We start from the raw sequence: 16,152 nt of genomic DNA on the forward strand, positions 1-16,152 counted from the left end.
TAATTTTAATTTAATGTTTAATTTGTTTTCTTGCGACAAACAACAGCGCTCGCAATGTCCCTATCACAAGAGATTGGCAGACGTGGCTCGGTTGTCGGGACTGCGACTTACTCGTCGTTTAAAATCAAACGAACGCTTTCTGTTACGTTATGAACACGTTTGTAAGGGAGAGAGATTTTAGTTGTATGTATTCTTAATAATTGTGTATGAACGCGCGATTAAAAAAAATGAAACTTTGGGAAAAAAGTATCGTTGAATGGGTGAGTAATTGTTTTACGTGTGTGTACGTTGTAAAATTGTCTTCTCTGAAAAATCCACGAGTATACCAACGACAACACTTTGTGTTGTGCATCGTCGTATATAATCACCCCGGTTCTGTTAATTTGTCGAAAAGAATGGAAAAAATTTATGTACGAGGTAAAATGATTTTTCAACAAGAAATAAACTATATGATCGTTTTGTAGATTAACTGTTTGAAAGTGCTGGAACAACCGGTAACAAGTACAACTGAGCTCCAGAATGAAATATTTTACGTCAGGTTTTTGGATTTGATGTAAGTGCACGTGCTTGTAGTAAATACGTACACAGAGAGAAATTATATCTCTTGAAAAACTATAATTTTATACATGGTATAATTTTATAACGGTCCTGTTTTATTTGTATATTCTGTGTTTTTATCTTGTGTTATTAGAAAATGGGAAAAACACAATGAAGAAGCGGACAATGATCAAAAGAATATCATTATAGCATTTTTAGAAGGTGAAAAATTTTATATTATTTTTATGTTTCTTTTGTATTGTCTTTATCTTGTCTTTTTTAATGATTTTTATAATTTACTGATTTGCAGATCAATATCCCAGTTTCAAAGTTAATAAGAATGACAGCACGGAACACATATATGTCGCGTCTGTGTTACTTATGCATTTGTGTCGAAAACAAACTGCGATACATCATTCCCTGCAGTATAACATGTGTGACAAGCTGGTGGACGAGACGCAACTCAGAGTTAAAGCTTTTCTTGAAAATGTACTGCCTCTCGGAAAGGACGTCACTAAAGAAACCATGAGAGAAGTTATCATCGAGGTGGAAAATCTGTCGCTGAGTGTACGTAAGAAATCTCCTCTTGAGAATTTTTCTCTGCCCCCCCGTTCTACCGGGCCGAGTAAAAAACTTCTGACCGAACGACTTCGGGAACTCAGAGACGTGAAATGTAACCTGGCACTGGAACGATTTACCAACGCGGAGTTACAGAACGACATAATGAAACAGCAGGATAAAATAAAGAACTTGCAGAAGAAACTTGAGGAAAAGACGGAGCAATTGAAAATCTTGCGAGAGGAATGGATGAGACCGAACACTCCTCAGCTTTCGGGCGCGAAGAAAGATACGTTAGAGAACAATCTGCAGTATTACAGTAAATATATTGAGGATCTGGAAGGTCAGTTGAGCAAACAACAGAATGAAATTGATAAGTTGGAAACCGAGAAAGATACTTTGATAAAACAGCTGTCTTCCGCGCAAAAGACGTCCGTACATTACAAGGAGAGTTTTGCCAACTGCGAAAGATCCTTGGAATCTTTGTCGGACAAAATTGAATTCAAGGACAGGGAATTGGTTGCGCTTAGATTTCACAATGAAGAATTACGCGCTCATATAAAAGAACTGACCAAAAATCCAGTTGAGCAAAGTTTCGAAGGTGACGACGTATCACTTTCCACCACAATGTCTATGAACACCAGCGAGGCTCTCAGCACCGTTATCGAAATTCAACTTCAAGAAGCCAAAGAAGAGTCCGCCGTGTTACACGCTCAAGTTGATTCGTTGAAGGAAAAATTGAATTTACTCACAAAAGATCACAGAACCGCTTTGGAATTGAATAGAGATTTGCAGAACAAACTGAAAACGTTCACTCAAGTGCAGACGGAATTGGACGCCGCGCGAAAAGAATTGAAGACGTCGAGTGCAGATATCGCCAAGTTACGGGAGGAAAAAGAGTCTCTTGTTGCGGAGACGGAAAATTTGAAAAGTTCACTTTTGCACAAGGAAGAGAAATTGTCAGATGCGGAACAGTCGAATGTCGCATTGAAGTCGGAATTGGATATCCTGAAAGTGAACGTGAAGAATTTAAACGAATTGCTAGCGAATGAGAAAACGAATTCTGCAAATTTAAGCACCGCTCTAGACCAAACAAGGTCAGAGATAACGGGACATCTCGCACATATTTATCACCTTGGCATTGATAGAGATTTGTACAGATGTTCCATTGAAAATTGCAAACGTACTTTGAAAGATATTTTACATCACAACAATATCCCCGCGCAACATCAGATTGATAGCAACAATTTGGATAACTTGACGCCCAACGATCTTGCAACTTACGTCGAAAAAATGTTATATACTTACGATACGGTGTGCGGCTTGTTCAAACGCGACTTTGAAAAAATGAAGATTACGTTAGATAAAACAAATACAACTGTGAGCGAGCAACAGTCAGCTATTACGTCGTTGGAAAAACACAACCAGCAAAATCTCACAAAATTGTCCGCCCTGGAGGAGGACAAGAGGCAAATGGATTTACTGCTCTGCGAACAGAAGGAAATTATTCACAATTATTCTGAAGAAATTAAAGCTTTGGAACAGGTTCGAGACGAGAAATGTGTTCTGGAACAGGATGTGTGCAAATTGAAGAAGGATTTAATACGCGCGCAGGAATTGCTTAAATCTTTTAAGACGCGTATCGAAGATCTAAAGAAAGATTTCAAAACGATGAGGGAAAAAACTCATCGAAGCGTCATCGATTATCGCAACGCTAGCAAACTGACATTCGAAAACCTGCGGCAAAGTTATCGAACATTGTGTGAAAATTTCGACGAAGTACGACGGAAGAATGAAGATATGGAATATAATTTCAATCGCAACAAAGAAGAATTATTAAACGGTCAAGCATTAGTCGTTACGTTATACGAAACTTTGTTAGAAAATAACAAAGTGATAGGTACCTTCGAAGAAAAGGAGAGAGCTCTCAGTGACGAATTAAACGAAACCAAACAAGTCGTGGAAAACTTGAGGGAAACGAATGAAGCGTTAGCAATAACGAAAACTGAACTAGATGGTAATTTGGAGAATCTCAAATCGGAGAATCGCAACTTGTCACTCGAGTTGAAAATTGCCACCGACAGGATCAATTTGTTGCAAGAAGAAATTGATGATGTTGCGACACAGATGGAGTCGAAGAAGGAGAATATAAATGAGCTGTTTATGAATGTGTCATCTTTAATGGAAGAGAAACAACATCTGATGCGTTTGCACGAGGAACTGATTGACACGAAGAATAAAGAAATCAAGATGAAGGAAGATGCTTTATTGACGTTAGAGTCGAAAGTGGAAAAGTTGACGAACGAAGCGAGTGCCAGGGAGAACAAGATGAAGGAAGTAATCGTCAATCTTCAAGAAGTGAGATCCAGCCAAGATGCCGTTCTGGCTGCTCAAGAGGCGGCTCTTAAAGAAAAGTGTCTTCACATAGAAGAACTTCAGGAACAATTTGACAACTCGAAGAGACTGCTGAGCAAAGAGCTTGAAGATGCGAAATTATTGGCGAACGAGTACCAAGTCAAGTTGTCGCACTTGGAAAATCAGATTAATAATCAGAACAAAACTTTGATGGAGACGCAAGAAATGCTGAAGGATTTGAGCGCGCAACTCGAGACGAGCAACAAGCGCTGCGAGCTTATGGACGCGAGCCAAGAGGAAATTGCAAAATTGTGCGAGCAATTGGAGCATCCGATGAGAAATTTGAGTTCCACCGTTTTGAAAGCGTGTTCGGATTTCGATTTACTCTGTCAGGATTCGCAGGATGCGTCGCAGCACGCGCACGAAGACAATAACGCCGCAAACGTCTTGCGCGTCATTAAGATGACTCTTGACGAGGTGCACAAATCTCAGAAGGTCATCTTGGATTTGTCTCGCGTAAATGCCGAATTGAATGAAACCTTGGCGGAGCAAAACCTAATCATAGAAAACAGCGCGAAGGACAAGGAAGAAGTGTACAGTCTGAAAAATAAGATACAAGAGATGGAAGTGATCGCACGGAAACGGAATGAATATCTCAAGAATCTCATAAAAACCAAAGAGTCTTTGAGAGATTCTCTGCAGCGAGTGTTTGTCTCGCAGCACGATTTGGACGCCGCCTTAACGTCGTTGAATCAAAAATGGAACGAAGTACTGACCAGGTTCGAAAACGTTCACATCGAGAGTTCGGTTTGCGACGAGATCAAACAGTTGCACGCGAAGAAGACGAGTCTTGAGAACACATTGTTCAAATATCAAACGAATCATTCGGAGAACATGAAAGCGATGGTGCAAATCTTATGGGGAAAGTTCATGTGGACGGAGCAAACGTTGCTCGACACCTACTTGTGTACCGCACACGAAAGAGAGTGTCTGGACATATTAAACAGAGAAGAAGAAGATAATGAATTTTTTTCCCAAGAGAAAATGTCGATAGACGCGGAACTGGAGAAGTGCAGAATGCTGCAAACCGACGTAACAAGATCTGAAAAGGAAATGGAAACGTTTTCAACGTTGGCCACGGCTTACGAAAACGGACTCAAATCCGGCGAAATTAAGAATTACGCGGAGATAGAGAAGAAGCTGCAAAGTCAAATCAATCAATTGACGAAGGAGAGAAAAGATCTGAGGGATAAGATGGATACTGTGCGCGCGAGAAATGTAAAATTGGAAAAGAGCATCGACGATCTTAGAACCGAAATGAGAAAAGTGAAAACGACGGAAGTAGCTACGCCAACGGAATCTAATTTGTCGGAAATAAAATCTCTGAGAGACGAAATAGAACATCTGAAGGAACAGAATCGGCACTTGCGCGAAGAGAAGGTAGAATTGACGAAAACCTCGAAGCAAGACCTGGAAAATCAATTGAAAGACGTTTACGCGACTTACGAGCGGAAATTAGATGATATGAAGCAAAAAATGGTAAATAGAATATTTGTTGTTAATTTGTTGTTAAACGCGTTGTATATTTGTGACAACATGATATACTCTGATATTAATGTGTGTGAAACATCTTTACTTTTCCTATAGAAAGCAGTTTATAACGAACAAGTGATGAAGTTGAACAAAGAACAAGATAAGGCTATACAAGAGAGATTGCAGTCGCAGATGGAGATAATGTGTCAGAAACACAGGGAAGAGCTTGACAGGTACAAGCTACATATTAGCGAGCTGAACTCGCAACTTTGGAGCGTGGGAGAAAAACTTCTGATCGAGCAACAGAAGAACGACGTGCTGAAACGTTTGAAGGAACAAACCCAGTTCAGGGAGATCGAAGCTGATCAGCCGATAAGCACAATTTCGCGCAAGACTTGCAAGTACGTTCACATCTACGCATTGATAAGAGCAAATCGCGCAAAGAGGAAGACTGTAATCTTGTCGAGTAATTCGCCAATAATAATTAAAATGTTAAATTTGTCTATTCGCAGAGTGGAGAAACAAGAGATGTTATCTGAAAATGTGCAGCAAACGGGAAAAAAAATAACAACACTGACAACAACAGAAGAGACGTTCGAGAGGAGACACAGCATCAGAAATATACAAGCGATGGGCAATGCGTTTAAAACGGAGGATGAGGAAGAGGTCTTCGACAATGTTTATCTAGGTATAATTTTCACTTTACAAAAAATACGAAACTCTGTTAACAAAATTTGGAGATTTTTTTTTAATATTGTTTTTATTTTTAGCCGATATGAAAAGAGGCAATTTGCCTGTCGCAGACGTCGATCGTCGTTTGTCCGTGTTACAAATGAGAAACTCTCTCTGCAAACCTCATTTAAAATCGTCGTATCCGGCGGAAATGCAATTTCTCACCTCAACGTTGACCGAAGAAGAGATTAAGGTAAGTTCTTTCTCTGTTGCGTTTATATCTTGCATTTTTTTTTTCAGTTGTACATCGTTTCACGTTCCGCGACGTCATTGGTTTTTTGTTCTCTGGTACAGTCTTGTCAATTCGAATGTTAGTTTTTGTATTTCGTGTAGCTTCATATATGTGTTCCTATGTGTATATACAGACAGGTTCTCCGGAAGAGAACTTCAACGACAGCCTCAGCCAAAGTCTTCTTCCGGAACAAAAACCGAAGAAGAAAGATAGGACTCAGGTCAGTATCGAGTTTCCATCTCGTGTTCGGCGTAACGGTTCTTTATTTATATAAACCATTTGTGATTGTCTTGTGTGGTTCGTTGCAGACATCGTACAAAAGACCTGGTCCTCCAACACCGAGCAAGAACGGGGGAAGACTGTCTTTGCAGGTATATAGAATGAGATATATGTATCTTCTTTTTTATATGTGAGATCAATCGGATCAAAGACACTTGTACCTAGAGATATAACCGTTTTGTGCGTAATTTGCCTTCCGATGTGTCAAAGAATTAATTCCATATTTTTTGTCCACATATATAATTAAAACTGATAATTGTTTTGTAGTTGTTCCAAGCTTGTGGAATGGAATTGTGTCTAAATTTTTTTTGCGACATAGCATTGTGCAGTTGCTGAAATTGAAACAACTGAAAATTTTGTTGCAGGGTAATGAATTGAGAAGTCCGAGTTCGCGTATATTGAGAGAACGAAACGTGGACAGAAGAACGACGATGATGACGACGACGACGACACCTCATTCACTGAAGAACTTGTTCACGTTGAAACGGCAAGATGAAGTGAGTAGAAGGAAATGTAAATTGAATTTAGAAAATACATAGAGAGAAGGTGAGAAATATAGATAAAAATTTTTTATTTTAATTTAATATATTTAACGTATATATATATATATATATATTTTTGTAGAATTTATCTACCACGCCGAAAGGTCGCAGGCTCAGTAATCTTTTCCGTAAACCAAAAGGTGCAATCAGATCAGTGAATGAATAATAATACAGCATTTTGTACAAAACAAAAAACCGAAGAAAATCAATGTAAAAATATTATATAAACTATAAGATTTATAAATTTGTAATATCATAGAATATTTTTGTGCGTACAACGGTAAAAGCATGAAATCAACACATTTATTGACTAATAAATGCTAATTTCATTAATAACAAATGTGATATTACATATTACATTTTTTATTAATGTAATATATATGTTAAAAGATGTAATATTATATGTATATATATATTATATGTATTTATTATATATATTATATATATATATAATATTATATATTAATATATATATATATTTTTTTTTTCATGCTTTTACCGCAGTATGTACAAGTACAATTTATTGAAGATTTTTTTGCAATAATTTTATTGCCTGACAATTTCTATTTTTTTATCTTCGTATTGCAAGTGTACCAATTTCTCGCATCTATCTTGTAATAATTGTAAATTAATTAATTTAAGATATAGTGTGTGAAGGAGAGAATATTATACATATTTATACATGCATTGGAAAATAAGTTGATAAATAAATTAATTAAAATTAAATAAGTTGTGTGTTGTCGTTGAGTGCGAGTGATACGTAGATATAACGATAGATAACCAAGTGTCTTATAACCGTGTGTGATTGGTCAATTCCGAGATGCTTGTTAGATCAGCTCCGATCTAACGTAGTTCTCGACGCTTGCGCACATCCCGTCAGTCCGTCAAAATGTTACTTGAAAACTTGAAAATATTTACATACTTAGGTATGTAGTATTATTCTTTTTTATAATAAAAGTGCGGTGTTGTGCCATAACCTTATCATGCCTTGATACGTGAAAATATTGCGTCAAAACCTGAGATACGTAATCGAAGGCGCGTTAGAAGTCAATAGAACTCGTTCGAGATGTGGAATCGCTCGAAGGTGCTGTGCAACAGATACAGAATACAGAAGAACCTGTTTTCCAACAATCCTAAGGTATTAATATCGAAATCCGCAGCGTCCGAAGATTCCAATAATGTTCTTCCTAAAGAAGCACGTGTTGTTATATGCGGTGGAGGAGTCATGGGAGGTGCCGTGGCGTATCATTTGTCTCTAGTGGGACTGGGACCTCAGACTGTTCTTGTTGAAAGTAGCAGGTGAGTGCTTCTTCAAAATACGATTTTTTTTTTCAACAAAACAAATATTACTGAACTGAAAGAGTTTCATTTTTATGTAAACCGAGGCAGACTAGGAGGTGGAACGACGTGGCATACGTCCGGATTAGTGGGAGCCTTCAAGCCCAGTCTGGCACAAGTGAAACTTGCGCAGGACAGTATCGCTCTGTACAAGGAGTTGGAGAAGAAAGGCCTGTCCACGGGCTGGAAACAATGTGGCAGTCTTTCTTTAGCGAGAACAAGAGATCGTATGACCGCGTTCAGACGAATGAAAGCGCAATCTGTGTAAATTATTTAACGTTAAGTGTAAAATAACATCACAAGTAGATATATTTAACTTTGATCATATCTCAGGTCGCGTGATATCGAGTGTTATTTGGTCTCACCAGAGGAAGTTCAAGAGATATGTCCGCTGTTACATGTTGACGATCTGGTCGGAGGATTGTGGATACCGGGAGATGGTGTGGGTGATCCTTATCAGATTTGCATGACGTTGATTCGAGAGGCGGAGAAAAATGGTATTTAATCGAAGATCTCGATTCTCTCTTTTACGGCAATATTTATTACGTGCAATGAATTGCACGTTTAAATTAATTTTATATCTGATTCAGGTGTAACGGTTTTTGAAAACTGCGCTGTTACGAAAGTTATTACTCAAAACGGCAGAGTGAAAGCCGCGGAAACGACGTGCGGCACCATCGAGTGCCAACATTTTGTAAATTGCGCTGGGTTTTGGGCGCGAAATGTAGGTAAACTCAGCGAACCGTACGTAAAGGTCAGTTATCTGCAGTAACGCACGAAAGCGAGAGAGATTAAACTTTTTCACCGAACTAACTAATATGTTATTTCTCGTTTTTTTTCTTTTTTTCAGGTACCTCTTCATCCAGTGGAACATTATTACCTGCACACTCAACCTATTGCTAATTTAAATCCAATGACACCTGTTATACGTGATCTGGACGGATACGTTTATTTTCGCGAGAACGACGGACGATTGCTCGCCGGCGGTTTCGAGCCGGTCGCAAAACCAGCGTTTGAAGATGGCGTAATTCCCGGTTAGATGCAAATATCAATTTTATATATTTTTTTTTTACTTTTCTAGATTTGTATTTAATTTGCATGTTTTTTTTTGTAATTTGTATTAAAACGATTATTTGCGTAATTTTTAATATTATCTCGTTGACTTAACTGTATTTACTTTTTATTCGAATCGTAGCGAGTGCAAATTCTCAATATATCGTTACCGCGGAGTTCGGAAAGTTCTCACTGATATTTCATTGATCTCAGAAAGTACGGACAAGCGATTTTTGCCGGAAGATTGGGATCACTTTCACATATTGTTGGAGCAAATGTTGCACAGAATTCCGAGTCTGGGAAACGCGGTACTGGAGAGACTCTGCAACGGGCCCGAAGCTTTTTCTCCGGATTGCAGATGGATCGTGGGAGAAGCTCCGGAAATACGTAATTATTACATCGCGGCTGGAATGAAAACGGTTAGTATCCATTTACACTATCGGTTATATACTCGCGACGAATTTGGTCGTCTCCGCCGTTCTTCCGCAAGTGTTTCGCACGCAATTCTATAAATATTTATACGTAGTGATGGTTTTTTCGAAGGTCGGAATATCCGCTGCGGGCGGGGTCGGACGCGCGACCGCGGAACTGATCATTAACGACTCGACTTCGCTGGATATGTACGAATTGGACGTCTCGCGCTTTCTCGGTCTGCACAACAATCGCAAATTTTTACGCGATCGCGTGCGAGAGGTGCCGGGGATGCATTACGCTCTGCAGTATCCGCATCTCGAATTCAAAACCGGAAGGAATCTGAGAATGTCGCCGATTTATCCGAAGCTCAGAGAGGCGGGCGCCGTCTTTGGCCAGGTCATGGGCTATGAGAGACCGTCCTGGTTTCAACCGGACGATGATTGTGGTAAAACTCTTTCACGATTCTCCTATCATAGTAATTGTGCGAGATTTTATGCGCAACCTCAGTCTCTCTGTTTTATTTATTTGCACATGTGTATTTATTAAATTGTTTATTACAATTTTATTTAAAACAAAAATACAGATTTAGAATTTCCCGACGGTTTCCAAAGATATAAAATAGCTTACACGAACACCTTCGATAAACCTCCTTGGTTCGACGCAGTCGCGCAAGAATATGCCGCTTGTAGAGAGGCAATCGGTTTGAGTGACTATTCGTCTTTCACGAAGATCGACTTGTGGGTAAGCAGTTAAAAATACCCGTATGAGCGTGTATACATACGTGTATACGTTTAATACATACGTACATACATATCTTCGTTGATAAACTTGTGTGACAAGACCATTAAATATATTAATTTTTCTATAACATTCGAGTCAAACGACACAGAAGTCGTAGATTTACTGCAGTATTTATGCTCAAACGACGTAGATGTACCTGTGGGAAGTATTATCCACACCGGTATGCAGAATCATCGCGGCGGATACGAGAACGATTGTAGTTTAGCGCGAATCGCACCGAATCAGTAAGTGTTGCCTGACAATCAGATCAATTTTTCATTAGTATACAAATTTAGTCCGTTGAGTCAGTAGCATGAGCAGAACGTGTTGTTTAAAATCCTTTTCTCCCTCTTTATATACAGTTTGTTTTTATTCTCTGATGATGATGCGAATTCGATAATTTTGTAGTATAATTTTAAGAAATTTTTGTTTTCCCCAATAAGATTAGAGGTATTAAGATGTATCTCTCTTTGAAATGTGCAATTTCTCTGCAGTTACATGATGATTGCTCCGACTATTCAACAAACACGGTGTAAGAACTGGATTCACCGGCATTTGCCAGCGGACGGTTCCGTCGCTGTGTCCGATGTCACGTCGGCTTACACCGCGATTTGTATAATGGGACCAGCTACCAGACAACTGTTGACCGAATTGACAGATATAGATCTAAATCCAAAGAATTTCCCGTTCTTCACGTTCAAGGTGAATAAAACATAAAATTTGTGAGAATTCAACGCAACCTTCTTGTTTCTCATTTATTTTATTTTATTTTATTTTTTCAAACAGGAGTTGGACGTCGGACTCGCCAACGGCATTCGCACAATGAATTTGACACACACCGGAGAACTTGGATACGTCTTGTACATTCCAAACGAGGTACCATTCGGTTTGATTGACTTGCTATTGTTTGTTTTTTTTTTTTTTTAATGTTTGAAACAATCGTATTTTAAGTGTTTCTGCGTCGGAAGAGGTTTTTTTGACTTCAGTAAATTTCAGTTCGCGTTGCACGTGTACACGAGACTGATAGACGCCGGAGCTAAGTACGGGATGAAACACGCGGGTTATTACGCAACGAGAGCTTTGCGCGTTGAAAAGTTCTACGCATTTTGGGGACAAGATCTGGACACTTTTACCACCCCTTTGGAATGCGGAAGATCGTGGAGAGTGAAATTCGATGTAAATATTAACCGTATTTAGATAATTGGTGATTAAAAAAAAACTCACATTAAATGTTTAAATTTTTACTTTTTGCAGAAGGGAGTCGACTTTATTGGCAGAGACGCGCTTCTGAAGCAGCGCGAACAGGGCGTGAAACGCAAATACGTGCAGTTGCTGCTGAACGATCACGATCTCGAGTTCGACACTTGGTGCTGGGGCGGCGAGCCGATCTATCGAAACGGGAAGTATTGCGGAATGACAACGACAACCGGTTACGGATACACATTTAAGAAACAGGTACACGTGCGAATTTAGCTTCTTTCTTTCGTGCGCTCTTGTGTTCTCCAAAAAACAAAACCTACTACCGTCAAAATTTATGTGTGTAGGTGTGTCTTGGATTTGTGCAAAATCTCGACTCGAAAGGTCAGCCGCAAGAAGTGACGAACGAGTACGTGTTGTCGGGCCATTACGAAGTTGACGTCGCGGGCATCATGTATCCCGCGAAGTGTCACCTACACAGTCCGAACTTGCCGACCAAATTTCCCGACAAAGAAAGAGACGCTTACCACGCTACGCGCGATCAGCAAACTTTGTGAATTTCCCTTTCGTTCAATTTCAAATGTGTAAAAAAAAACAAAAAAAACGAAGTGTATATTACGTTACGTAGATATAGAATGAGAGTGATTCAATAAAACTTTTTAAATGTATTATTTATCTTTCGCACACACAAAATCACTACACAAGCCTTGGTAATAAATTCTTCAGCGCAAAAATGGGATATCGCACAAGATAAATTACATCGCGTATCTACGCGTTGTGCTTGTTCATGTCCATTTGGCTCTTAAAACAATTACGTGTATAGTGCGAGATTTTTTTTTTTTTTTTTTTTAAATAGTGGTTATTACGTCATGAGTTCTGAAATTTCCGTCATACACTCGGACAATAATGTCTCTGTTCTCGCGTATCATATATATGCGTAATCTTTTGTTGCGATATACATTTTAAAATAACATATATAAAATAATATACATGTTACGCACAAAAAAAACTGCGCGAGAAACGTCTCATCGGCCGCGGAGAGGGTGGACACTCGGCGACCAGTTCTGCCGGTGTTTGTCGACATCTTGTTAAAAATAACAATTTAAAATATCATTACTTGCACATCATTACTCGTAAGTCCATCACGATATATTTATTATGTATATACTAACAAGTTTTTGTTATGTGTACAATGTCTATAAATATAATATACAGTGTAATACATTTGTCCGAAAGACATGTCGGGATGTTTGACTTGTTTCTTTTTTCCTCTCTTCTCAAATTCACCACAAAAAATATATATATATATAATATGTATGTGTATACGTCCCTTTTCGTTTTATATTAAAATATTACCGTAATAAATTGTCTTACTTACACTATGTGGATTAACACACTTACGTAGAATCGTAGGACACACATCTACTTATCACGAAAGATCAAGTCCATTATTAGTACATGTGTATGTTAATTCCTACTACTTCGCAGACTTTTTACACGCGACGTCTATTCATTCATTAACTTTCTGTCTTTTTGTTTTTTTTTTTTTGTTTTTTTTTGTCTGTTTATTGTACACATAGCAATACGTTGAAAAACACTCTATCACTCTGGAATCTCCGTCTCCGTTGTAGGTACTTGTTTTTGCACCATACAAGATCGAGCAACAGATTCAAACAACCTGAAACAACAAATATATTGAATCTAATTAATAATTTATGCAATTGTTATTAATTTATTTTATTGGACAACAATCTTCTTGTACTTTTTTGTTTTGTTTCAAAAGGTACGGATGTGAATTGAAAAGCCATATTTGATTCTACTAACAAATATATTCTATACTTGTATATACAGTAAAAAAAAATTATAAAAAAATGTTAAAAAACGATTTTCATTCGTGTATTTTAGTTTTTCATATCCCCTGTTGCGTTAATATATACTCCTATCCATGGTTTGGCGTCAGCAATTGACGTGTAAATTAATCTGAAAACAAAAGCCATCAAGTGCTGACCGTCAATTTTTGCACAAAAAATTTGTAATTTTGATTAAAAAATAAAAAATAAAAAGTAATCGAAATAAAAACAAATTTATTTGATTTTTGAGAGAAGTAAAATAAAATAAACTGTAACAAACGTTGACAAATGCATGTATGTAGAGCCAGATCGTAGAGTATGCATGCAGAAATTCACAGAGCCGTTCTCAACCGTGTTTGAGAAACAACAAAAAAATGTTGTTTCGAAAGAAACAAAAAAGAAAAAACCACCGAAAAAAAAAAAAAAAAAAAATGCAATTAAAATCCAAAATCAAATCGTGCGTTGCCGCAGAAAGTTGCTAATAAACAATCGTCATTTCTTTTGAACACAGGATCTTTTGTGTACCACCGAAGCTATCGTAAGATAGGAGAAAGTTCCGATTTTCCCAGGATTCAACACCTTAAAAATTATTTGTAGCACTGAAGTGTTCTCAAAAAGAAGACACACGCAATATCAATAGATATCGAGAGAGATCATGCGTTTAAATTTTTTTGTGAATGTTAAAACTTACTTTTCGATTTCTGGTGCGCAATGTACGAATTCGTGTGACCAGAACTTGTACGTAGGATTCTTGATCAATTCGATAAAGGTGATGAGAAGACCCCACGGATGCGGTCTGTTAACGATCAACCTTTCGAGAAGGACTCTGGTGATCTGTTCTTGTATCGCCTCCGTGTTTGCCTCGGCGAACAGATAGAGAAGTGCGCAACTGAAATAATGCGTGTGACTGTTTGGGTATCGCAATTGATTCGCTATAGCATTAAGGAACAAGTATCGCCCCTCGGTGTCCAGATCGACGGCTAGATTCTGGAATATGTCCATGTGAGCGGAATGTGCTATAGTGGACATGTTGGGAGTAAGGCCTTTGTTGCGGATAAATCCTATAGCCTGTGTTCCGACATAAAGCACTAAAGCGTTCATCAGCTGAATGTTGTAACGCGCGCCAGCTTCCTGCGACACTTGCAAGTTGCTGCGCAATTCAGACAGAAAAGTGACGGGCGCACGGGCCTTCAAATAGGAATCGAGTTCTTTCTTGAAGGTCAATGGTTGTATTGTGGACGCGAAATTAGAAAGAACTCGCGGTGCGAGTGATATCTCCTGCAACAAGTCAACCTTGAGATTTGGCGTGAAAGGATCGGGTAGACGCATGTTTCTCGGAAACGCGCTGAGAATCAGATTTCTCATTTGTATACAATTGGGTGGTATCACGTCACAAAACCCGTAATGATAATCACAGAGAAATTCAGGGAAGTCGTGTAACAGTACCAACAACACTCGTAGCGTTCCTTTGTACAGACTTGTCACAGGTTTGGCGAGTTCCGCGTTACGTAGATAGGGCGCGAGATACTTGAACAGATCGATCAAGAGTTGCGCGTACATCCCCCAACACTTTTGCTGCGGCGTGATGGCCAACATACGTCCAATGAAGACACGGTGTGAGACCAGTTCTAGCCAGGCGTAACAGAAACCAGATGCCTTCGCTGGGCGCAGTATGTGCAGGGTGTGACAAAAGGCCGTCAACACTTGGAAGTTCACGGCTTCCAACACAGGTTCGGGTGCGCACAACTCCAAGAACAGCATAATGAAAATTCTGTGGTACGGTAATTGTTGGAAATCGGTGCCGCGTATTTCATGATCTTGCAGCAACACGCCGGCTACGATGCCGAGAACCTTGTTAAGTAGATTGATCTTGGTGTGCGTGTTGGTGGCGTCGCCCGAATGTTTCACCAAGAGCGAAACCAGACGAACAAACGCGTCCAAGGAGTGGAAACACTTCGCACGCAAAATAGTCGGAGCTGACGTGGTGTCCGAGAGCGCACGATAACAAAGATCCACGCACATTTGTGTACTCAACTTGAAGAATCTTGTGATGAGATCGTCTGTCTTTAAGATTCCGTGAATGTTCATTTGGTGCACAAACGCGCCGAATGCTTTAGTGGGATCACGAGCATGCTGCGGATTGTGATGCATCTGGACCCATTCGCGCAACAGATATTCCGTCTTTTCCATTAATCCAGGTGGATCGTCAAAATCGCGAGCCTAAAACGAGTAACAACGACACATTTTGCGACACATAGAGAAAGACATGTAGAGCTATTCCGCATTTTTTAAATAACAAACCTTATTAGCGTTACAAACATAATTAATTGGTTACGGAATACCTCGCCGTTGATAAATAACAATGTGTAATCTGAACAAATTTACTTACTCTCACCTGCAGGATCCCGGAGTGAATGTGCGCTGTCGGTCCCGCTGGAGCTCTGTCTACCAGTATGCCAGTGGTATCGTGGTTTGCGCGCAGCGAATCTACTAAATTTGTCAATCTGAAGAGTAGAATTCTGAAATATAATACAAAACATTTCGTGGTTTTTTTCTCAATGTAACCATATCGAACTTCCAGAAATCAGAAATTTACCGGTCGAAATTATTTGCATATGATATATATGTATTTTTATATGAAACGATAACATTTACAAAAAAAAAAAAAAAAAAAAAAAAAAAAAAAAAAAAAAAAAAAAAAAAAAAAAAAAAAAAAAAAAACCTAAGTTTGCAAATAATATATTTGTGGATG

The 16,152-nt window shown here is 38.8% G+C and overlaps 3 protein-coding genes across 5 annotated transcripts in view; 2 read left to right on the forward strand and 1 right to left on the reverse strand.

Moving 5' to 3' along the window:
• The first annotated feature begins 136 nt into the window (after positions 1–136).
• On the forward strand, positions 137–7,103 carry LOC109857679 (golgin subfamily B member 1-like). 2 transcript variants are annotated; one of them, XM_020434234.1, is made up of 11 exons: positions 137–260; positions 465–553; positions 692–759; positions 848–4,989; positions 5,098–5,384; positions 5,496–5,671; positions 5,754–5,908; positions 6,081–6,167; positions 6,256–6,318; positions 6,592–6,723; positions 6,851–7,103. In XM_020434234.1, exons 1-11 carry the CDS (start codon positions 207–209, stop codon positions 6,932–6,934), a joined length of 5,337 nt encoding a protein of 1,778 aa, XP_020289823.1. In that variant the 5' UTR covers positions 137–206; the 3' UTR covers positions 6,935–7,103. The 2 variants fall into 2 exon arrangements, with proteins under 2 accessions (XP_020289823.1, XP_020289824.1); XM_020434235.1 differs by lacking the exons at positions 6,081–6,167; positions 6,256–6,318.
• A 526-nt stretch (positions 7,104–7,629) lies between these two features.
• LOC109857697 (pyruvate dehydrogenase phosphatase regulatory subunit, mitochondrial) lies at positions 7,630–12,218 on the forward strand. Of its 2 annotated transcripts, XM_020434271.1 has the most exons (15): positions 7,630–7,906; positions 7,962–8,067; positions 8,158–8,370; positions 8,440–8,603; positions 8,697–8,860; positions 8,957–9,140; positions 9,373–9,578; positions 9,703–10,018; positions 10,157–10,314; positions 10,450–10,598; positions 10,848–11,055; positions 11,140–11,229; positions 11,350–11,529; positions 11,608–11,808; positions 11,898–12,218. In XM_020434271.1, the coding sequence occupies exons 2-15, from the start codon at positions 7,994–7,996 to the stop codon at positions 12,105–12,107; spliced, it is 2,517 nt and encodes an 838-aa protein (XP_020289860.1). In that variant the 5' UTR covers positions 7,630–7,906; positions 7,962–7,993; the 3' UTR covers positions 12,108–12,218. The 2 variants fall into 2 exon arrangements, with proteins under 2 accessions (XP_020289860.1, XP_020289859.1); XM_020434270.1 differs by having other exon boundaries at positions 7,630–8,067.
• A 653-nt stretch (positions 12,219–12,871) lies between these two features.
• The window catches only part of LOC109857696 (CCR4-NOT transcription complex subunit 1), a 10,191-nt gene continuing 6,910 nt past the window's right edge, over positions 12,872–16,152 (reverse strand). Inside the window, exons 14-16 of the mRNA XM_020434269.1 lie at positions 15,790–15,919; positions 14,092–15,620; positions 12,872–13,228 (exon numbers count right to left, since the gene is read on the reverse strand). Of these exons, the coding sequence (XP_020289858.1) occupies positions 13,153–13,228; positions 14,092–15,620; positions 15,790–15,919 (1,735 nt within the window). The 3' untranslated portion in view covers positions 12,872–13,152. The remainder of the gene's footprint in view (positions 13,229–14,091; positions 15,621–15,789; positions 15,920–16,152) is intronic.

This window comes from Pseudomyrmex gracilis, unplaced genomic scaffold (genome assembly GCF_002006095.1).
Source record: "Pseudomyrmex gracilis isolate BER0280 unplaced genomic scaffold, ASM200609v1 scaffold_168, whole genome shotgun sequence".
NCBI classification, from domain to species: Eukaryota; Metazoa; Arthropoda; class Insecta; order Hymenoptera; family Formicidae; genus Pseudomyrmex; species Pseudomyrmex gracilis.

Bases quoted from the DNA above. Each gene is read 5' to 3' on its own strand.
- LOC109857679 (XM_020434234.1), top strand. From the start codon at position 207: ATGAACGCGCGATTAAAAAAAATGAAACTTTGGGAAAAAAGTATCGTT. The intron at 261-464 runs GTGAGTAATTGT...ATCGTTTTGTAG, and splicing joins AAAAAAGTATCGTTGAATGG to ATTAACTGTTTGAAAGTGCT. The intron at 5,909-6,080 runs GTAAGTTCTTTC...GTGTATATACAG, and splicing joins TGACCGAAGAAGAGATTAAG to ACAGGTTCTCCGGAAGAGAA.
- LOC109857697 (XM_020434270.1), top strand. From the start codon at position 7,835: ATGTGGAATCGCTCGAAGGTGCTGTGCAACAGATACAGAATACAGAAG. The intron at 8,861-8,956 runs GTCAGTTATCTG...TCTTTTTTTCAG, and splicing joins TCAGCGAACCGTACGTAAAG to GTACCTCTTCATCCAGTGGA. The intron at 11,056-11,139 runs GTGAATAAAACA...TTTTTCAAACAG, and splicing joins TCCCGTTCTTCACGTTCAAG to GAGTTGGACGTCGGACTCGC.